Below are 23815 nucleotides of genomic sequence, written 5' to 3'. Positions count from 1 at the left end.
TCTTCGCGTGTGGCCATCCAGACAGTTCTTTATCCACCGAGTGCTCCATCCATCAAATTGATGTCTCCAATTTAGAGACAAGGATGTCGTGTGGGACAGTGTCGAACGCTTTGCACAAGCCCAGGTAGATGACATCAACTGCTCTACCCCTGTCCATCAGTTCTGTAGCCCCATCCTAGAAGGCCACCAAATTGGTCAGGCAGGATTTCCCCTTAGGGAAGCCATGCTGGCTGTCACCAAGCACCTTCCTGTTTTTCATGTGCCTTAGCATGCCTTCCAGGAGAATCTGCTCCAAGATTTTGCCAGGCACAGAGGTGAGACTGACTGGTCTGTAATTCCCTGGGTCATCCATTTTCCCCTTCTTGAAAATGGGGGTTATATTTCCCTTTTTCCAGTCATCGGGAACTTCACCTGACTGCCATGATTTCTCAGTAGGAGAGTATGGATTTTACATATATTTTCAGTTCATTTGGGATTTATACTTAATCATACAGCTGTGACAGAAACCTTGCCATTATTTCATTTTCTATCAGAGAATATATTCTCCATAGGGTAAGAAAGTCTGTTTAAAGACAGAAATTATCCTCTACTTTCATGAAACAAGCACACTTTTCAGCATAATTAATACTCTAGATGATTAACATGCTTAAAAGATACAATTTCTGGCTGTTGAGGAAGGTGACTGAAAGATCACAGAAGGAGGGTATTGAGTACTACGTTTTAATTTCTCCTGTAAACCAGGAGACCTTTGGAAATTCTGCAACATCTTAGATGATAAAGAAATAAATGCAAAAAAAACCCCAATAACGTGGCTTCAAACCACAAAATTGTTATTATTGTTTTTAAAAACATACTAAGACACAAATAGGTTTTGCATTTTTTGATAAATTGCATTTCTATCTTTTGTACTGGCTGAGGTTATTAGTATTCAGACTCAGTATCTCCTGGAACTTTTCCTTCCTTTCCATTTATTCCTGCTCCTCTGAGTGCGACAGATCCGTTTGGGATGCGTGGGGTCCAGGCTCATTTGGTGCTCACACGTACACATGCGTTATTTGTGGGTACAATTTGTGGGTACATCAATTACAAGGCAGAGACAGAAATTGCAGAGACAGAATTTGAGACTCCCCTGAGCTAAATCCATCAGGATGAACAGATTGTAAACTGCCCATAGCAAATATGATATGCAGCAATTTAGCACCATGTTAATACTTCATAACCTTCTTCCCTTACATTTATATAGCTTTTTCCCTCCTGAAGCTTTCTGAAATTGCTTCTCCCGTCAAGGTACCACACCAAATTTAATAGGAATAGTTGTGAGCATTAGCTTTCTGAGTGATTTGAGGCCATATGGAACTTTTTCTATTTGATTGGGTAAGTCTGAAGCATTCATTTCTATTGTTTGTTACCATCTCATAAAATAATCAGAGAAAAATACTGACTTCTTTGATTTGGGCGCTTTTGAGGCTTTATTGCTTATATGTGGTAATAACGTAAACCTTTTCAGAAATGGATTTTTTAATACAGTCTATAAAATAAACTTCACAATTTGTTTCTGGTTTGGTTTCTTTTTTTTTCTCTTCCTTTCTAACTATGAAACAGCAGTTTAAGATGAAGAGACATATCTACCTCAGAACACTGCAGAACTGCTAAGGCCACTTTAGTTGCTCCTTGAATATATCAAAGTATGGCATTATCTATCAGTCTTCCCCTTTGGTAACCCAAAGATGTTGTTGATAGAGACATCCCTGCTCTCGTGACCCCAATTTGATTCCCTGTCTCCTATAATTGAACTCTATTATTCTTGGTGACTATAACCTCTATCCTTTTCCTTGGGTAGCTAAACTGTGACTTACTAGCGTATTACCCTCAGTTACCCCACAGTTCTATAAGTGTTTGGTTTTACTACCCTGGCAGGTTCCATCTTCCAAGGTACCTTTAAAAACACCAAGAACAAGTAAACCCAAAATGCTCCTACAAGCTTTTAATCTCTGTTGAATAGAATACACTGTGTCTTGCAAGTATGAGCCGAACTACAGGAAGCAGTGGGAGAATGGGTATACATTGGCAAGAATGGTGAGAAAAAAAAAGTAATCCTAAGGTAATTCAGGTTGAAGTGGGCCTTGGGCAGTCTCTAGTCCAACCTCCTTACACTGGAGAAGGAAGGAGGGGGCTAAAAAAGCAACCAGTGTAGTGTCTTCCCATTTTCTCCTGGGATTCAGTCGGTTTCTCTCCTCCCATGTCATCTTAGCCCCTTGTCTTCATCTCTGGCCTGTTCAAAACTGAAGATGTGAGACAAAGGACGTCTTGGTGCAGCCTCTCAAGCACAAGATGATGGACAGGTAGGAGGGAAGAACCTCAGAAGCCAGCAGCGAGACGTACACATGAAGGTGGAAGTGAGTGGGGTGAACAAAACTGTTGGGAAAGGCAGAACTGGTGGCCTCTGGAAACACGCAACATGGCTGTGGGGCAGACCTGGTAAAGGGGCTGGAGGAAAGGCAAGAGCGTCTTAAATGCCTACATTGTATTGGCTGCTGACAGTGTCTGGGACAAGCAAGGGCAGGAGGAGTGGGACTGCATGTTTCCAAGCCTGGTAAATGGGTTGAGCGGCTTCTAAAGGTGTTTAAAAAGTTAACACTGTGTTCTGGCTTTCATCTAGGTGGCACAGTCTGACTCCAAAACTGCACCCTTTTGCCAAATGCCTTTCAGCCTCCACCCTGTAGTGTGGGAGAGAAATAGCACACATTTGTGTGAGCAACATCCTCACGACTTCCTCTTTACAGCAGCAGCAAATTCAGTTCACTAAGAATTATGAGTAGTCCTCACTGCAGTGTTTTTGCATGTTATTGTGTTACATAAGAAATATTCTTTCACTCCCTGGGTAAAATGTTCTAAAGGCAGAATGCGCAGCTCGTGCTCTGCTTTGTGTCTGGAACAGCTCCTCCTCAAAAAGACTGCAAAGATACTGGAGATGGGAGTTCTTAGCAGATGTGTGCCCAGGGACTGCTGGGGTGCAGCCAGCAGAAGAATGGACACTCCAGGTCCACAGTGATCCAATTAGCCATCACCTTTCCTTTGAGCTCTTCCTCTCTGAATGTTCTGATCTTTATTTCCTTCAAGTTCGTGCAGATTTTCATTTTACTGCAGAAGTGCCCTAGAACTAATCAGGTGCCATCTCTTGTTTATCCTGAGCAATGCTGAAAAATTCTGTGAGAGAGCCTTTTCTCTAATCCAACTTTGAAAACTGTTTCTATTTCCAGGAAGCACATCCTTTTTTTTTTTCTTTCTTTTCCTTTGAAAAATCATTTTCCTTCCCCCATCTTTCTAACAGCTCCATTTTGACATTTTATTTCCATTTTTTTTAATTCTATAACTACACACCATTGTCAACACTGAATACTGAAGTAGGAGTCAAAGCAAGAAAAATATACAGGTCATACACTAAAAAAAGCTTCAGCAACACAGGTTGACCAGAGACAGAAAAAGAGTGTTGAACTTCCAGGGGGTTTTCCAGCCAGGCTGTAAGAATCCCAAAGTAGGTCAGGCAGGCTGATAGTGTTATGCTAAGCCTTGCTCTGAGAGGTTTTATAAAGATCTTAGGAAAGTCCTTTTCTACTGTCTACATTCTTTTGAGACTAACAGTAAGGACAGGGCTGTCATTTGAAATAGAATTGCTATGTCTCAAAGATAATCCTATGCACTGGGTGACTGCCTGCACAATAAAAATACTTCTGGTAATCAGAAAAACGGTGGAAATCTGTACTTATCACTCCAAACACTATGGCATTTCAGTCTCATTAAAGTATTTATGAATCCTGACTGGTGGGTGACTCTGGAAACATCATTAAAAAGCATCTCAGGTTGTAATGATTGCGATGTTGTACTATAAGATTGAGGCACATTTTAGAGGAAGATATTAACAGCTTCAGTGGATGATCTAAACAGCATGAAAAAAGTGGAAGAGACAGCTCCTTTGTTTAGCTGCCACAAGCAATGGATGCTGGGGTGGAGGAGCAAATCATGGGGAAGAGATGTTTACACATGAATAGACCATACCCTAAAAAGCAGCAAACAACTTACAGCTTGCTTTGGTTTGTCTGCCTAAAAAAAAAAAAATAAAATAGCAAATACCTCTATATACAAATAGAGCAAATGCTTGTCTAACAGTTTACTTCTAGGTCATCCTTCAGTGATGACTATACCAGTGGATCATCTGCAAGGCTGTAGGTCTGCAGACACTGGTTTAAGTTTCATCTTGACAAATTTCTCAGCTTAGCAAGTGCAAAAGCCTACTTCCTTTGTCTCTGCATCAAAAGGTGTGCTCAAAAGTGAATGGAATGCCACAAACCCTAGAGTTGCTCGAAAGAACAGGTGATCTTCACAGTCTAGGTTATTTCTCAAATAACCATCTAAAACCTCATAGTTTGACAAGTGCCAAGGCACACTCAGCATCCTGACCTCGGAAAAGGTGATGATGAAAGAAAGAACACTGTCTCATAAAAGCTTAAGGCAACATCTGGTTTTGCCAGACTCTCAGGAAAATCACTCATCATTCCAAAGGTAAATCACAAAGTGAAAGACTTCACTGAGTGCATCCTTCCACCACATTATTCTTCAAAACATTATTTTTTTTGTTCAGTCTCTAAAACCATTTATTTGACCAATGGAAAAATACAAATCTCTAAACAAAAAATTCTGATTACATCCACGTAGTACTTTTCTACTGAAATGTTATTTACCTAAAATTGATGTAAAGATACAACATTCAGTTTTCCTAAGGCAAGATGACTGCATCTGAGATCAGATGGAGTAACCCTATGCTCGTATTGTGACCTATTTTCCCTTGTACATTGTATGGATGTAAGCACTTTAAGTCTGCATGTTATTTTTTATGGCTTCTTTTACTTCAGGGTAGGGTACTTTATTCAATACATACATAATTTAAGCAAGACAGTGAAACCTCTAGTAAACAGTATCTCAGACAAGCAATCTTTGTCTTATGAATGCCCCTCAACCACTGCAAACATTATCCCCTGAGGCTTCTAATACTGTATTATTCAGGCTCTGCTAAAAGGCACCACCACTACTCAACACATTTTTCTGACAGGTTTAACACTATATATTCTGCACTGCAGTTCAGAGGAAAAAAAAAAATCCATATAAAAAGTAACTAAATCAATTTATGTCAGAAAACACTAACTCAGATTAGGACTGATACAGAATAGCTACTGCCATGTTCTGTGACTCATTTGGCAGTAATATGATCTTTACAGATACCTAATGCAGAGCAGTACTCCAAAGTGAACAGAAAGGATTCTTGATGAAAAATAATGATCAAATTAAAGTAAAAATAAATCCAGTTGTAATGATTGATAGGTGAAAACATTAGACTTTTCTTTACTGTCTTTGAAAAAATAAACAAGCTTTAACCAGTTATTATATTCTGCTTGCCAGTACAGAACAACAGAAACACACACCTTAAACAAGGCCTTTTTATGAGCTACTGAATGCTTCCACTGGTGTCCAGAGCAATGTATTGCTCCATATACAATAACCTCACTAACAGCACTGAGGAGCTGTTCTCCTGGGTTGCAGTGTGTACAGAAGAAGGACGTCTGGCCAAGCAAGCACAGGTGTGTGTGTCTGCCAGCTGCCAGGCAGGACCACTAGAGAAGAGTCCACTTATTCCTCTCAAAGTGTAGAAGTCAGAGGTGAAATGTTTTGTATCAACTAAACATTATTCTGTAATACACTTTTGAAGTGATGCTTTCAGAAATAAAGCGATGCCAGATAGAAGTGTGGTGGGTGTGATGATTGGTGGGAGCTGAATCCTACATCTGGGCTAGTGAGTCTGCTGACTGGTCACATTGTCCTGTGACCCACTTCCTCCCACGTTAAGGTAATGTTAGCTGTTCAATATGGCATAAATACCAATGAATGTCAAGCTTTGTTTGCCTTTGCAGCTTCCCAGGGGCTTTTTCTTATTTTTGTTCACATTGCTGTAAGGTGTTTTTTTTTACATTTTGTGCAAGTGGATTTGAAGTCTGCACCCCTTCTACTTACCCAGAAAGATATCTTAAATCTGTTCAGTTACAGGGTGGCAGAAAATAGACTGTATGTAACAAACCTTACTTTGAGGATAGTGAAAATTCCATCTCTAAGTAACAAAAGAAGGAAAAGTCACAATATGTTTGACAGCAGAACAGGAACCACAATACTGTAAGACACACGGAGACCTTTCTGTCCTCTTTTATTTGGTCTCAAAAAAGTTATCATGTGCAAAGCAGAAACATGGTTTCTCTCTCCTAAAAAACAGCATAGTATTTCCTTGTTCTCCATTTCCTTATTTTTAAGATGTATGAACTTACTTCTACAGTAAAAAATATTCAGATCTTGACTACAATTAAAGGACATTTAAATAAAACCCATGAGTGTATCAAGTGGAAAAAAATACAAAACAGCTGAAAGAATCATAATAAACACTGACAACCCAGGAGAAGAGGCTACATAACATACTGGGATGTTCTTCCTGTCTACGAGGTAAACTAACCTGAACAAATCCTGAGGTTCCTAGCTCAGGATTTTAAACTAAGGATGTAGACAAATTATCACAGTTACTGGTGTTATCATGAAACATCATTCTTGCTGCTCATTTATGCTCTGTGTAACTACTGCCCCAGAGAAAAGATGACTTATGACCTCCCCACCCAAAGCAATTCTCTCTTAACTTGTTTTCACAACTTCTCTTCTGTGCCCAAAACCTGTACAGCTGAATTGTTGGTATCAGTAACTCCATTTGATAAAAGGTTCACAATGCTTAAAACCTAAATTAAACCCCAAAGTGCCAACCTGGTGATGCATCTATCTGAGAGGAGATCATTCTAGGGGTGTTTCAATTGCCAAATAAAAGGGAAATTTTCTATCCCTTGCATATTAAAAAGATTACTTCAGACTGCAATGTTGTTCAGCTGTTGGAATGAAGAAACAGACATAAACAAAAAATTATGGATCGGCAAATATAGGACTTAGCACTGTTAGCTGGCTCAGAACATTTCTTTTCAGTATAATTCTTTATGCAGATCCTCCATAATTTTCATTTAGCAAAGTTCATACCTATTACTGTACAACTCTTTCAATACAAAGTGCTACGTGGGTGGTACATTTTATTATGATGTTACTGTTTGCTACTGTAAGCAATATTTAATGAGCACAGCACTATGATAATTTGTTGATGTTGCCTCAAATTAAATAATGAAACCAATTTTTGAAATACACATTTTTAACTGACAGGATGCAAACAACAGAAATGGTCATTTCGGCTGAAATGTTTTAAACGACTTTACATTCCAATTCACTTCATACATGGAACACAACTGAAATGGTCAACTTTTAGAAATTGTGTTTATGTCAATGCTAATATCAATAAACTTCATTGTAAATTCCTGCAAAGGATATACTCTAATGGAAAAGAAATTACTCACTTTACTAACTACTTCTGAAGTCTAAAAGTCTGATGAGTTTTAAAATGTTGGTCAATACTGTATGTGCAAAACTGCATTTAGAGTCTTCAAAGGACTCGAAGAGGCCAGACATCTCTTGTGCCATCTCTTCTACCTGCAAACATTAAAAGACATCAGGTCTGCGGTTTCTGTTAAGCCCGATGGTGACAGCTGCTGGGAAACTGTCACTCTTGTGCTTTCGAACAACTTGTCTGGATATGGGAAATTTGCAGAACTGGAAGCAATAGCTGGAAAGCATCCTGAATGTAAGTAGTACTGTTGCAACCCTAATGGGAAGAGAAAACATGGTTCATCAGTAGAGCTGTCACGCACTTCAGGAATCACATTTTAAATTACATTATTTTTTGTTTTCCATCAGCATCATACTACATTAGCATATGGATTCACACAAGATTTTAGACGCTGCAGATAACAAAAATGATAAACTACAACAATTTACAGCTAAAAAGGACAGCCTGAATCACTACATAAAAATCTGATTTCCCTCAGTGTGAACTCTTGGACAGTTTTGTTTGTAATGTAAGTAGAATAAAACGCCAGTGTTCAGAAGTAGATTTGATTTTTTAAATACAAACCAGTTAGTCTCTCCATCAACAGAACTAAGTTTGAATTTGCCGTAGGTGGAAGAAATATCAAAATTAAGTTTGAATTATTGTACTGGTTTTAACACACAGTGCTATTTTTGGCATTTCTACTACTGAACATAGCAGTTTAGAGGTTTGTATTTTCCCATGACCCTAGGCTGTACTAATATGTATTTGTATACAAATACAAGATATAAGAAGTACAAAACATCATATCCCACAATTCTGGACACTCCCAGATTTTGCAGTTCCTGAGGCATGGAAAAATATGTCAGCTGCAACAGCAAATTTACCCTGTAACAAGAAGAACCATATAGTAATCTTTGCAACAGCTCGATTCAACTTTCCATGTTTTTTTCTTAAAGGTACTGTTAATTCAATGCAAAATCGCTTATTGTAAAATAATCTTTTCCTCATTGTTAAGGGAACACAGCTATTAGATACAGAATGACAATCTGTAGTCACTGCTTCATGTTTATTTATGTTTGAAGTGCGCTCTAATTAGCAGAGTTAAAAGAATTTGTGCTGCATATAATATATGTTTTAGTACTTCATAAGCATATTACTCTCTCTTGACCTCTCAGTAAAACTGAGTCACATTTTACTCACTGTGCTTTTCTGATGTGTCTAATAGAAGAGGTCACTCATAGATCATGGCATCTAATAAACTAAATCACTCATGAACACTGTGGTGGTGTCTGACACATGGTAATCCCTGTGCTGACCAAAGCCTGCTCTGCTGCTAGATTGTGACTCTGTAGAAATCTAAATACCCGTGGATGGGAAGCACTGTAGCACACCTGCAATACAAATTTTAAACAAAAGAATAGCTTGAAACTATCTGTGAATCAGAAATACTTTGCAATACTTGAAGTAGGTTATAGAACAGTAAGAACACACTTATTCCAGGGAACTTGTGAATAGGTTAGAAAAGGGCTAAAGAGCACATCACAAAGTGTCTGCTGAGCTCTGACAGCAGCAGAATATCAGAGCTGGCCAGTCTCACTTCAGTCATACAGTTCTTTAGAATCCTCACTAAAATGATGATCCTAAATGAAATACCTCCAATATTACCACTATAGCATTTGTGGGAGAGGCTAAACACAAAATCAAGAGATGTATGAGCTAGCACTGAACAGCCATAATTATATTGTCATTACTGTTTATATAGTTCCTTCTTCAGATACAAATGTGACTGTTTCATTTCTAAATCCTTTTACTAGAACATTTCCCAACATGAAATAAGTGAAGGATTACCTCTAATAGCACACTGTTGATGATGGGGTTAAGAACCTCTGCCTTCACTCTGCTCTGGAAACCAGAAAATAGAATGAAATGCCAGGACATGAAATACATTTAACAGAAATATACTGATATCTGAGAAGTGGGTTTATGAATTCTATAAAGGTCTTGCTTCACTTTGATTCTTATTCATGCTGTTTATCATAGTATTCCTGATAACCACATCTACATTTCATACACAATTCAGGAGACCCTGAATATTTCTGTCACTGAGTACAATGAACTAAAACAGGCTGAGAGGTTTACTTTTTTATTAATTCATGGAGTTTGAAATTGCCTGGTTTCCTATGGATGTGAGATTTATGTGACATTATCTGTCCATGTGTCTGTCAGTGCCCTTTTCAACTCTCCCAAAATTTTTTAATTTTCAAGGAAACAAGAAGGAAAAATACAGGTCAGGAGGAAAATGAAGTTTTCGGGAGTTTCACAAATATCTGTGGTTAGGAGGAAATGAAAGGCCTAGAGCAGCTCCCTTACAGGAGGAACAGGTGGAACTCAGATCCCCAAATTGGAAGCAGTGTATGTTGAGCTGGACAATGCAGGCTGGACAGTAAACATAGCATTTTTCTCCACCACCAGATAGAAATAACAATGGGTACACAGAATCACAGAATGTCTGGGGCTGGAAGGGACCTCTGGAGATCGTCTAGTCCAACCCCCTGCTAAAGCAGATTACACAGGATCTCGTTCAGGAGGGATCTGAATATCTACAGAGGAGACTCTACAAGCTCTCTGGGCAGCCTGTTCCAGTGCTAATGGAAAAAGGTTTTCCTTATTTTCAGATGGAACTTCCTGTGTTTCAGATTGTGCCTGTTGCCCCTTATCCTGTCGCTGGGAACCATAGAATAGAGTCCGGCTCCATCCTCTTGACACCTGCCTGTAAGGTATGTACAATGCATGTAGAATGAGCAGTAACACTATTAGAGACTACAAAACCAGGATTCATCGACTTCTCAGCTTTTTAAAATGGCAAAAGTTTGTTCCTTTCTTTATTTCCACTGTTTGTTTTTTTTTAGAAAGACAGAAACCTCCAGCTCCAGCAAGATCTGCTTTCTTTCAATACCAAACAAGTTGGCTTTATTAGAGCAAAAGAAACAAAATACTAATTAATTTAACTGAAGGATTTCCTTACAACCTTGTAGGTTTCATATTACAGATTTAAAGAAACATGAAACACCTTAATTTTAGCTTGGAGAAAGATTGCAGAATCAAAGGGAAGACGGTTAGAGAAAAGAGCAATTCTACTGTCAATTATTAGAAAATCCATTATGAAGTGCACTGTTGATTGTCAATAAACTGAAACAGATAGAGAGCAATTAAATATTATTGATTCTATGAATCAATAAGTTGAAGTTTGAAAGAAGTGTAGCAAGGAAAGCTGTTATTTCTTACTTCTGCATTACTACTCACTCAGCAATTTTGCCAACATTATAGATTATGTGTACAACCGCCACTACAGCTACTGCCTCTATTACACAGCCATAAGGATGGCATTATGTTTGAAAAAAATAGCATTTCCCATTCTAAGCCATTTCTCAGTTTCCCACGAGTCACTGCACTTTGCAGGATACTGGAAAGTGTTTGCAAACCTGGGTGCTGTTGGCAGGCTAAGGAGGAAATCGAAACCCTGGGACATGCAGGAAGATGTGGGTTTTCTACAGTCCTACAGTGTGACAGGTGCTCTTTGCTTTCTTACTGATCCTGATGAGCAGAAGGCCCACATCTTCCTCCAAAAGCTTACAGGGATGGGACAGCACGTGAAGATCATAAGACTGCCCTTCTAAAAGTATCTTCTAGAGACTATTTTAGCAGTGGAAAATGTCTTTGTGCTCAATCTTTTTCGTGTCCACACAAATGTCCACAAAACCAATCTGGTCCTAAAACTGAAAATTCAGTACAGAGTTGACAAGAACAAACCCCAGTGCAATGCTAGCAAAAGCTTTAGGTTCCAATTTTCTGAGCTAGACCAGCTTAATATTTCATGAGCAATTTATTTTTATTTGTCTGTGCATGTACTTATTGCAACTGTCACACAAAGATATGCTAAAATACAATCCTAAAATGCAAAATAAGCAGTTTCTTCCAGAGTAATGGGAAGGCATGTAAATTATTCAGAATAAAAGCAACCCAATAAATCATATTCGCCACAAATAACTCAAAAAAAAATGCTCAGAGATGTGCTGGAAGAGTTTATGGGAGAACTGGGAACATTTCCTTTGATGTACTTTCACATTTTCATGGAGTAATCAGAAGAGCCAGAGTTTGTTTTTCTCTGATGTTTACAGAACAATTTCAGCAACAGCACAGTTTTTCCCTCTGGATCCTGCTAAAATAGTCAGATATCTGTCACTCATCTTTGAAACATCTTGAAAGGCAGGATACTATTTCTAGCAAAGCTGTTCACAGATAAATGGATGTTCCTAAATGAAGTATCTTGACATATAAGATGGAGTGGCTTGGTTTTGGTTTTGTTTTTTTTTAAGATAGGCAACCAAAGAGATTTTCTAATCTCTTAAACCATTTGAAAACAAGTGGCCCTAGTACAAGGGAATTAGCAAAGGCTAATGAAGCCATCTTAAGGTGCTGGAATCTGTTACTGACTTTTACACAAATGCATTCAAAAAGGATAGGCTGAGTAGGAAAACAAAATATCATCAAGCTGTGGGACTTCAAATGTGGGGCCCTTTCAGTACAAGAAAGTAAGAGTTTCTGAGTGGTAATAGGGAAAAATGAGAAAGTTTTTAGAAGGCAGGGGACACACTGCAGTCTATCGAGGCTTATAAACTCTCTGCAACTGGGAATTTGCTGTAAAAATGCTCTGTGTTCTTGATCTGAGGAAAGAAGTGTACAAACTGGAACACAAGAGGTTCCACTTAAACTTGGGAAGAAACTTCTTCTCAGTGAGGGTGACGGAACACTGGAATAGGCTGCCCAGGGAGGTTGTGGAGTCTCCTTCCCTGGAGACATTCAAAACCCGCCTGGACACATTCCTGTGTAACATTATCTAGGTGTTCCTGCTCCGGCAGGGGGATTGGACTAGATGATCTTTTGAGGTCCCTTCCAATCTCTAGCATACTGTGATACTGTGATACTGTGTGAAGTGCCCATTTTGCTGGACCTCAGGTAAAGCCACCAGACCCAGGTAACAATTTCTGTTTCAAGAAGTGAATTTTGCTTAAAAAAAGCCCAAATGCTACAAAAAATTGCTTTTATCTTACCCCAGCTGTTGTTACAGAATCAGAAAACTTCTTGGATAAAGATGAAACTTCATTGCACATGGCATTTGTTAAGCTGGTTTAAAAAAGAGAGACAAATATAAAAATACATCCTTGTCCAGTTAATGGATAAAACCCCTATGACTGTCCCAGGCACACGCTTCATCTTAGAAGCCAAGAATGTTAGGGCAATTTTGCTTCTAGTAAGTTTTTAAATATTTTGGGGTAGACTTTGTCATGATACAGTTTTTATATTCCTCCGCTGAAAAATCCATGGCTGACTACAGCAGCAAACTGATGTCATGTTGGCTCAAACACTGGTCTTTTTTGACAGGGCAATGTTTCCATTTGTTAAAGTCCAAACTTCTAGTTTAACTGCTGTTTTTCTGATGATTGCAGCAATACAACTCCTACAAATTCTACTGGAAATAAATCAAACTTCAATGAGAGCAGTGGGAAGTTTCCTATCTAAGCAATATAATACCTACTCTAAATGTACTAAAAAGGAAGTACCCTTGTGGTTAAAATATCAACAAACAAAGAGATCTAGTTCTATTCCTAGACCTTTCACTGTTTTGTTAAACAATCACAAATGCATCACCTAGAACCTCATCCTGCAAAGTGCACCATACCTTAGCTCTAATTTGGAAAAATACTTGCTCAAGTACGTTGTTTTAGACTGAAGTGTTTCTTATGGCCTTTGCTATTGTTACTAGCATTCCTGAGGATAAACACTTAAATAATTTACTTACTTAAAGTAAATTATTAAACTCAAGTGCTTACCACACCTTGATGTCAAAACCCACTGAAATCAGTAGAATTGATTACTACAGAGAGCTTGAGATCTGAATTTTGAGTCCCACTAGATAAACCAGCTTCTTCGATTTACGTATGTTTTGTCATGGTTTACTGCAAAGTTGCTGACAAATGTGGTCTTGATTAGAGCTGCAGACTGACTTTTCTGTATTTTTTTGGCAGATAAACTGTAGATAATGAAACTCTATTGGCAAATAAGATGACTGCATTGTACACTATAAAAGCAAGCTGTATGCATAGGAAATGCAACCCAAATTAGCACATACTTTTACTTGCTGGAGCAGAAACGACTTTCAGACTGTGAACAAGACATGTTTTTGTAAACATACATATGTTGCCCATGTCAGAAAATGACAGCCTACATAACTTGATTACATGAGAAAATGTACCACCAGGATCCCTAAAGCCAGTGCTGTCTGTTGATCCATGAACTTAGTGTGCCCCAGGTGCCAAAAACTGACCAGACCTTCATGAGTTTTAAGCAAATGTTTGTATTACTCACTTTGTCAGTACTTTTGCTTGATCTTGAGCTGTTTTTTCCACTTCCTGCCCATGCAGAATTAATTCTGCTACTTTATGAAGCTGTTCAATGCAACGAGCAGTTACCTCGGCCAGACTTTCAATGGACAGCATGTAGATTTCCTTAAATTAAAACCAGGAAATAATATAATCAGTAATAACAACACTGATAATTATATGTATAGATATATATATATATAGGAAAGAAACTGAAACATTGAAGCCCTCCCTGCCCCAATTGGAAATGCTGCCACAAACACAGTGAAGTAATATCAGCTATAATGTCATCCTCACAAACAATACTGGAAAATTAAATATCCACACATTATAAAACACAGACCTTATCCTCATCCTGAAAAACTAATAAGAACAAGTCTACCATTTATTTGTATGGAAACTAGGTCAGGCTCTCAGATTTTCTAACATAGCACTTTTAAACTTAGTCTTAACAAATACAAAGAACCCTTAAGTTTAGAATAATTCATAATTAATTTCATCTGGAGTGAAAAGTACTGAGTCATCCCTCATATCACTCTCCAGAGTAGAAATGGATAATATTCCCAGTAAGAAAGTGGCTTTATCGTCAATGATGAAAATTCTACCCAGCAGTATGGCACTACACCTTTCACAAGATGATGCCAGCTGGAAATTTGCAATCACATAAAAATCAGTAATATATACAGTGTAACTCTGCCTCCTTCTTTGGGCCTTTTTTGTAAGAAAACATAAGAGATAATTTCTTTATTAGAATAATTAAAAAAAATCTTGACAAAGATACCAACCACATTTAATATTGCTGTAATTTGGTGTAAAATATTCAGTCAAAATCAATCTTATCAACAAGAGGGATTACCTAAACGGACACAATGCTTTTAGCCTTAAGAGGAATATTTCTGGTTTGTCTGTTTGTTATTTAAACTGCTCAAGAGTTTAAATAGTTAGAGAACCTCTTCCATGTACTGTCACTGGGACAAAGAGATGACAAAGAAAGCAATATGCTATCATCGTTATGCCACAGAATCTCTCAGCTTGCTGTGCTGTATGTTGTGCATACACATGCATACACACAAAAGCACAGATATGAAAAAATAAAACCAATGCATTAAGCAGAGGACCTGCTACTTTGATATTTTCTTATATGAACAGACTAACAGTAAAAATACTAATGTAAGTTAATTTTCTATTGGGTTTACAGTGAGTAGTTATATGTTAATATTTCTTAATACTTCCATGAGTTTAAAAAATAAGGACAATGCATAACACTGACACACAAACATAAAAAAATAATCTTATCAAAATATAACAATTTACTTAATGAAACTTATCCTCTAAAAGCTAATTACCTCCACAGTTTTGTTTTTATTTATTTCTGGTTTATCACTGTCAGTTTTTTCTTCTTTTTCAGCGCTTTCTTCACCAGGTTCTCCAGGTTTTGCTTTTACCTTCTCTTCTATGTCTACTGGTGTGGAAAAAGTGGCTTCTTCTAGCCACTCATGAGCTTTTTTCCTAGCCTGCCAAACAAAGAACCCAACCCCAAAGTTCAGTTCAAATATGGAATATCAAATTATGGTCCTGAACATTAATTTACAATATATTTAATACTTCCTTTTTACATTCAGAAGTTTAAACATATTAAGCCTCTGTGTGGAATTCAGTTAAGTGTATATTTAAGAAATTGTGGGGGGAAGCATTTCTGACTGTTTAAAGATGGATCAGTCAGGGATAAGTCCTCTACAGGTATGATACTCCTAACCAGCACATAGAGCTGGCATTAAAAACAAAGTTACTAATATTTCAGCTTTAGGAGGCATCTTTCAAAGGAATTTACATAAGAATAATTTTCCAAAATAATGAAAATAAGAAGGTGGTATAAAAAAAGAAGAAAAAAAATACTGGAGAGGTAAGAGAGATGTACTAAATTCTTAAAGGAAAAAGAAATAGAAAACCGCTGTATCTTCAGCTGCCTTGCCAGGCATGAAAGTAGATCAAAGTGGAAAAGCCTTGAAGTTCTACACAACTTCAGGCTACTGTTAAGGTTAGTAGGATATTTATGATGTCTCTTTTTTAACATGAAGTTAAATTAAAATATGTTATGCCTTAAGCCTAAGCTAGTTATCCAAAGTCTATATATGCAGCTAGAGAGATAAAGATTCATTTGAGCCTAAGATAAGCAGGTGAATCACCTTTAAAGGGGCCTGATAGTACAAATGTGACTAGAGATGTGACTAGCTTCTAGCTGTCTAACTTTTAGATGATTGAAGCTAGATGGGATAAAGCCAAGACTTTGCTTATGGCTAAGAAAGTCTGGAGAAGTCCCTCAGAAGAATAAACATGATGAGCAAGAAAAATAATTCTGAACCTGACCTTTGTTCCCAGTATGTAAGACCAAATCTGCTGTGCTCATGAATTCTGTTCTGCTGAGACATCCCTAGGTCAAGGCTTTCTAACAGGGCCCATTGTGCTAGCTAGTCACTGTGGCTGTATCGCCTTACTAATCTCTCTTCTCCTCTGAAAGCTTTTCTGTATTCATCATTTTAGTCCCACCCTCCTGTACTTTTCTTTCTGAACTGTCTGCACTGAGCTAGGTACTGCTCTGTGTCAGATTTGAGAACAAAGCCTTCTCTCTTTGTTGAAGAAACAGAGGGCAGCTCACTTAACAGGTGCTAACCTTATTGAGTTTGTCAGGAGTAGCAGCAACATGCAATTCAAAGAGCAGTTCAGTGAGCATGCTGACAAACTCTTCTCCCGTATCTGCTGCAAGAAAAAACAAGACAATTTCTGTTAGGGTGTTATCACTATAATATTTTACACGATCAAATACATCAAGTCAAATAGTTTCCCCAGGTACTCTGGTACCTGAAAAACATTGACTGTGGTGAAAGAAAGGGACGTGTGGGTGTGTGTGCGCGTATGCTTAAACAAAGAAGAGAATAAGCAAGAGAGATACCTGCAAAACCTGATATGCTAGCCTGGCTCTTCCACTACTCTTTCTACCCCATTCTAAATTCCACTAAGTTTCACAAAAACAGGTAAGAAGAGAAGAAGCTGTATGATCCCTAGTTATCTGACAGCACATGACCCACAAAGTAACTGAAGATATTAACCTATTCTTTCAAACCAAGGAATAAAAACTGCAGCAGAGCCAGACACAAGTAAGTTTCAGAGGAAATACTGGAAGACACTTTCTCTATTGCTCTGTCTGCAAACCACACCTAGAGATGTCTTTTCTTTCTATTTTAAGATTGAGGTTTGCTTCAATGAAGAATGTTTTCTCTTCTGCTTTGGAGTAATGAGCCTTAAAGTATCTGCACTTTTATTTCATAAGATTTTTGAGCAAAGATAAATATCATTAGTATTTGAATTTCATCATTATTATATGATGAAATTTTGAATTTGAATTTCATCATTATTTGAATTTCATCATTATTATATATATCCCTTTGACTACTTACAGTTGCCACATTTTAACACACTCGAAGTTACTAAAAGTTGGGAATTTAGTTGGTTCTGTTCACCTGTAGTTACTGAGTTTGGATTCTTAATTAACATTTCCTGAAGGAATATATAAAATCCATTTTTTTAGCCTGATGACACTAAAAGGTCAAAGTCCCCATACTGAGGCTGGTAAAAGTCTAGCTATTTCAAAAATTAATTTCATGTCTTGCCGTATTCTGACTATTTTTGTTTATTTATTAGGTAGGGCCAGTTTTTCCAACTGGTATGCAAATTTGATTTGATTTATGCAAATCATCAGTACTGGGCTTAAAAGCAGAAGGCCATTACTCTCCAGGGAGTTTAGGGATTTTGGTAGAACTGTCTACAATTCACAATACCTTGCAACACGTGGAAAGGTAGCGGAATCTGATGCTCAGACTATACTCAGAACAAAGGACATCTCACCCTTACCTGTAAAAAGAGTGCCTATAGAACCACAAAATGGTTAGGGTTGGAAAGGCCCTTAAGATCATCTAGTTCCAACCCTCCTGCCATGGACAGAGACATATTTGGTGACAGAAAATAAATTAGTATTTAGCATGAAGAACTGCTCACCTGCAATGACCAAGAGACTGAGCTTTCCTCTTAACAACAGGGGAACCGGCCAAGAAGATTGTATTCTGGCAGGCCAAAGAGAAGCACAGAGTTCGTTTCATTGCTGCCCTTATCAGTAACTTTTGGCAACATGATTTTTCAGGTTTTGCAACACAGCACCTCTTGGATACATTGAATTCACTTGTTCTTAAAGCAATGCCAAATCATTTTATAAACTGCAGCATGATGAAAACTGGTAAGAAGTTCACTAGATCAATGTAAACTTACCCAAATTTTTGATAACTGGCATATTCAATTTAATACTCACTTGGGTTCCTATCTCCCTTAGCCTCAGATATGAAATATTTGGTGTGTAGGAAAAACTACTTTTTCAGATATTCTCCTCTCATTATTTCATAAACAACTGAAAGGAAAAGACACTGCAGTGAAAAATATGTGGAAGGGTTGCATAATCAAAGAGGAAACATTAGGGAGAAGGGTATGCATTTGGCTTTCTCCTACTTGTGTCAGAAAATGTCTTTTCCTTTCCGTCTTTTCATATTGATTTAGTACCTGTCTGGCTGTTAAGCAAAGATGCAAAAAGAAAAAACCCTCAGAATTCCAGTTTCAAGGTTGCTAAGAACAAGCTCGAGAGAGGACGCCTTCAACACCGGAGCGGGGGGGTGATCAGCGTCCAGGAGCCTCAACTCAGCGACAGGAGCCACCGAGGGAGCCTCAAGTCCTCGACAGGACCTGCCCAGGAGCCGGCAGCTCAACTGACAGAGCGAGCAGCTGACTCACACGGGGGGAAGTCTGAAGCAGTGGCACCAACCCTGACTGGTTAAAAACCTGCCCCAGGGAGCGCAAGCGACCAGGAGCGTGGCAAGGCAGTTTGCGCAGGCAGGCGGGCGGGATGGTGAGCACTCGTCGTATGATCAGGGCCCTGTCCGGGAGCTCTGCTCTGGCTGCCCCGGCGGTGGCCAGCGTAGGCACCCAGACAGAGCCGATGAGAGGGGAGGCTGCAGTGCAGAGCTCGGGGTGTAGAGAGTGCCTGCACTGGTCTGGTGAGGGCAGAGTGCACAATGGGCAGGGCTGCACTCGGTGCTCCCTGGTGGAGGTCCTCCTGCAGAGCTGCGGGATGCTGTTAATAGACTGCGAGATGTCAGGGAAGCTGAGAGGATGCAGGAATGCTTGCTCCTGGCCCAAACTGTGCAGGGGCCTCGAGCTTCACCTCTACCTCATGAAGGAAAGAAGGAGGCTGTTAACCTGGGAAGCTGGGAATTAGTGACAAAAAAAAAACCAAAAAAAGAAGGAAAAGGACAACCAAAAGCAAGGGGCTTCCCCCTAAATCCCCTGTCCCCACACAGAACCTCTTTGCTGTCCTGCAGGGGGCTAATGAGGAAATGCACTCGAGCCAGAAACAGCCGGCTGATGCCCTGGGAAAGAAGATCTCTACTGGTGCTGCTAGGAAAAAGCGACGGGTCGTAGTAGTAGGGGACTCTACACTGAAAGGGACAGAAGCACTGGTCTGCCGGCCAGACCCTGTCTCAAGGGAGGTGTGTTGCATACCGGCGGCACGGATCAGGGATGTGGCAGAGAAGCTGCCTGCTCTAGTAAGTCCCACGGACTATTACCCACTTCTAGTGATCCATGTGGGTGCTAGGGATATAGATAGTAGTAGCCTGGGGAACATAAAGAAGGACTACAGAGCCCTGGGGGAGGTGGTTAGGGTCTCTGGAGCTCAGATAGTCTTTTCGTCAATTCTCCAGGATACAGGGGAGTACCTTAAAAAAGCTAGGAGGAAAGGCCAGGTTAATAACTGGTTAAAAGGGTGGTGTCATAGTCAGGGGTTTGGGTGTCTTGAACATGGGACCCAAGCTTGTAGGCCAGGTCTAGTGGGGGCTGGTGGAGCTGGTCTGATAAGGGAAAGAGCAGTTTTGGTAGGAGGCTTGCCAGACTGGTCAAGGAGGCTTTAAACTAGATGTGCTGGGGGAGGGGGGCATCATTCAATTCCAACACACCCAGTCAGTTGCCAGAACCTATAATAAATGCTTGGAGCAATGTAGAGATAACCCAGCCGCTCCAGCCAATGAGCCGGCTTCAGTTGGAGCTCGGCTCAGATGCCTCTGTACAAATGCCTGTAGCATGGGGAACAAACAAGAGGAATTAGAGATGTGTGCATGTCTACGGGGGTATGATATAACAGGCATCACAGAAACATGGTGGGATGGCTCCTATGACTGGAGTGTTGGAATGGAAGGTTACAGGCTCTTTAGAAAAGACAGGCCTGGCAGGCGGGGAGGGGGAGTTGCTCTTTATGTTAGGGATAGGCTGGAGAGTATGGAACTCTGTCTGGGGACAGGTGAGCAGTCCACAGAGAGTTTGTGGGTCAGGGTTAAAGGGAATATAGCTATGGGAGACATTACTGTGGGGATCTGTTACAGACCGCCTGATCAAGGAGAACCTGCAGATGAAGCACTCTATAGACAGATAGGAAAAGCCTCACGCTCACAGCCCCTTGTTCTCATGGGTGACTTCAACCACCCTGACATCTGTTGGAAGGACGGTATGGCCCGGCACAAGCAATCCAGGAGGTTCCTCGATTGTGTGGAAGACAACTTCCTTCTGCAAGTAATAGAGGAGCGGACAAGGAGAGGTGCCATGCTTGACTCATGAACAGGGAAGGGCTGGTTGGAAATGTGACGCTCCAGGGCAGCCTTGGATGCAATGATCATGAGATGCTCGAATTTGAGATCCTCAGGAGAGCGAGAAGAGCGTGCAGCAAGCTCACTACCCTGGATTTCTGTCTTTAAACAGACTTTCTTATCCTATGGAGAATATAAAATATTCTGACAGAAAATGAAATAATGGCAAGGTTTCTATCACAGCTGTATGATTAAGTATAAATCCCAAATGAACTGAAAATAGATGTAAAATCCATACTCTCCTACTGAAGTTGTTTCTACAGCAAAACATGTTTGTTCTTCTTTTTTTTTTTAATACCGAATAGTTTTGGTGATGGACAAAATGGAAACTGCTTAGGAAGGTTCCGTGGGATACAGCCCTAGAGGGCAGAGGGGCCCAAGACTGTTGGTTGATATTCAAGGATCACCTGCTGCAAGCTCAGGAGTGTTGCATCCCAACCAGAAGGAAGTGCAGCAGGAGGGCCAGGAGACCTCCTTGGATGGATAAGGAGCTCCTGAGGAAAATTCAAATGAAAAAAGAGGCTTATAATAAGTGGAAGCAAGGACAGATGGCATGGGAAGAGTACAGGGATGTTGTCTGGGAAGCTAGGGACCAGGTTAGGAAAGCTAAGGCCCAGTTAGAATTAAACTTGGCTAGAGGTATTAAAGATAACAGGAAGGGATTCTACAGGTACATAGCAACTAAAAAACAGACTAGGGAGAATGTAGGCCCCTTCAGGAAGCTCTCAGGAGAACTGGCTACACAGGATTTGGAGAAGGCTGAGGTTCTGAATGACTTCTTTGCCTCGGTTTTCACTGGCAAAGGCTCTGACTGCACCACCCAAGTCTTGGAAGGCAGACGCAGGGACTGTGAGAATGAAGACCTTGCGCCCACTGTAGGAGAGGAGCTGGTTCAAGACCATCTTAAAAATCTGATCTGAATGTGCACAAGTCTGTGGGTCCTGATGAAATCCATCCGCAGGTCCTGAAGGAGCTGGCAAATGAAGTTGCAAATCTGCTGGCCATCATATTTGTGAAATCATGGCAGTCAGGTGAAGTTCCCGATGACTGGAAAAAGGGAAATATAACCCCCATTTTCAAGAAGGGGAAAATGGATGACCCAGGGAATTACAGACCAGTCAGTCTCACCTCTGTGCCTGGCAAAATCTTGGAGCAGATTCTCCTGGAAGGCATGCTAAGGCACATGAAAATCAAGAAGGTGCTTGGTGACAGCCAGCATGGCTTCCCTAAGGGGAAATCCTGCCTGACCAATTTGGTGGCCTTCTAGGATGGGGCTACAGAACTGATGGACAGGGGTAGAGCAGTTGATGTCATCTACCTGGACTTGTGTAAAGCATTCGACACTGTCCCACACGACATCCTTGTCTCTAAACTGGAGAGACATCAATTTGATGGATGGAGCACTCGGTGGATAAAGAACTGGCTGGATGGCTGCATGCAAAGAGTTGTGGTCAATGGCTCAATGTCCGGCTGGAGACCAGTAACGAGTGGTGTCCCTCAGGGATCGGTGTTGGGACCGGTCTTGTTCAACATCTTTGTCGGTGACATGGACAGTGGGATTGAGTGTGCCTTCAGCAAGTTTGCTGATGACACCAAGCTGTGTGGTTCGGTTGATACGCTGGAGGGAAGGAATGCCATCCAGAGGGACCTTGACACACTTGTGAGGTGGGCTGATGCCAACCTTATGAAGTTTAACCATAACAAGTGCAAGGTCCTACACCTGGATCAGAGCAATCCCAGGCACAGCTACAGGTTGGGCAGAGAAGAGATTCAGAGCAGCCCTGCGGAGAAGGACTTGAGGGTGTTGGTTGATGAGAAAATGAACATGGGGCTGGCAGTGTGCGCTCGCAGTCCAGAAAGCCAACTGTATCCTGGGCTGCATCAAAAGGAGCGTGACCAGCAGGTCAAAGGAGGTGATCCTGCCCCGCTACTCTGTTCTTGTGAGACCTCACCTGGAGTATTGTGTGCAGTTCTGGTGTCCTCAACATAAACAGGACATGGAACTGTTGGAACAAGTCCAGAGGAGGGCCACGAGGACGATCAGGGGACTGGAGCACCTCCCATATGAAGACAGGCTGAGAAAGTTGGGGCTGTTCAGCCTGGAGAAGAGAAGGCTGCATGGAGACCTCCTAGCAGCCTTCCAGTATCTGAAGGGGGCCTATAGGGATGCTGGAGAGGGACTCTTCATTAGAGACTGTAGTGATAGGACAAGGGGTAACGGGTTAAAACTTAAACAGGGGAAGTTTAGATTGGATATAAGGTGGAAATTCTTTCCTGTTACGGTGGTGAGGCACTTACGGGTTGCCCAGGGAGGCTGTGAATGCTCCATCCCTGGCAGTGCTCAAGACCAGGTTGGATGAAGCCTTGGGTGATACGATTTAGCGTAAGGTGTCCCTGCCCATGGCAGGGGGGTTGGAACTAGATGATCTTAAGGTCCTTTCCAACCCTAATTATTCTATGATTCTATGATTCTAAGTCCTTTTCGCAAAAAATCTCCTCTGAAGATTGCTGCAGTTATTTCTCGTTCTGCAGGACTGAAAGAGTTTAGAGTTGCAACTAAAAGCAGCACTACCATCTCTGAATGAGATTCTGAGAGTCTAGGGTACCCTTTCCAAACACGGGAATGCAAAAGTACTGGTCTTCCTCCCAACTGTATAGCACTGGCAATTGACACCACACAAATACCATTACTTGGGTGATGAGAAAGTGGTAATAAATTAGCAGTAAGTGGTAATTAGCTTGTTTTCAAATACTGCTCAGTGGCTAAATAAGATCTAACATTTTCAAATACCGTTAGTTAATCTCTATCTTTTCTAACTTTTCTGAAGGCTAGAGAAACCACACCTCACCATCTTGCAAAATGTAGGTTTTAAGGGCAAAGGACCCCTGAGAAGATCAAGAAGACGTGGAAGAGATATCTTTTTGCTTCTGAAACGCAGCAACATAGTGTTCAATGGCATAAGCCAGTCCTCAATCAGATTAAAGGGGTTGTTTCTATCAACTAGAAGAGGTTTGGTATGGATCTCACAGGCCTATAGACGTGAACTATGGTGACTTTAACTTTTTATCCTTCTGTTCTGGGGAATGCCAACATTCCTGACCTGTTTAAGACACCTATTTTGCTC

At 40.4% G+C, this 23815-nt stretch overlaps 1 protein-coding gene across 2 annotated transcripts in view; it reads right to left on the bottom strand.

Annotated features, from left to right (window-relative positions):
• Window positions 1–7199: 7199 nt before the first annotated feature.
• Window positions 7200–23815, bottom strand: part of FAM114A1 (family with sequence similarity 114 member A1) — a 34388-nt gene continuing 17772 nt past the window's right edge. The window contains exons 9-14 of one of the 2 annotated variants that reach the window (XM_061470994.1): window positions 16625–16710; window positions 15300–15467; window positions 13940–14079; window positions 12625–12697; window positions 9362–9415; window positions 7200–7786 (exon numbers count right to left, since the gene is read on the bottom strand). In XM_061470994.1, the coding sequence (XP_061326978.1) occupies window positions 7685–7786; window positions 9362–9415; window positions 12625–12697; window positions 13940–14079; window positions 15300–15467; window positions 16625–16710 (623 nt within the window). In that variant the 3' untranslated portion in view covers window positions 7200–7684. The remainder of the gene's footprint in view (window positions 7787–9361; window positions 9416–12624; window positions 12698–13939; window positions 14080–15299; window positions 15468–16624; window positions 16711–23815) is intronic. The other variant, XM_061471004.1, reaches the window with a different exon arrangement.

This window comes from Pezoporus flaviventris, unplaced genomic scaffold (genome assembly GCF_033815535.1).
Source record: "Pezoporus flaviventris isolate CSIRO_AGI_PZ_B2104156 unplaced genomic scaffold, CSIRO_AGI_Pfla_v1 ptg000002l, whole genome shotgun sequence".
Classification (NCBI taxonomy): domain Eukaryota; kingdom Metazoa; phylum Chordata; class Aves; order Psittaciformes; family Psittacidae; genus Pezoporus; species Pezoporus flaviventris.
This window is presented reverse-complemented; position numbering and strand designations above follow the sequence as displayed.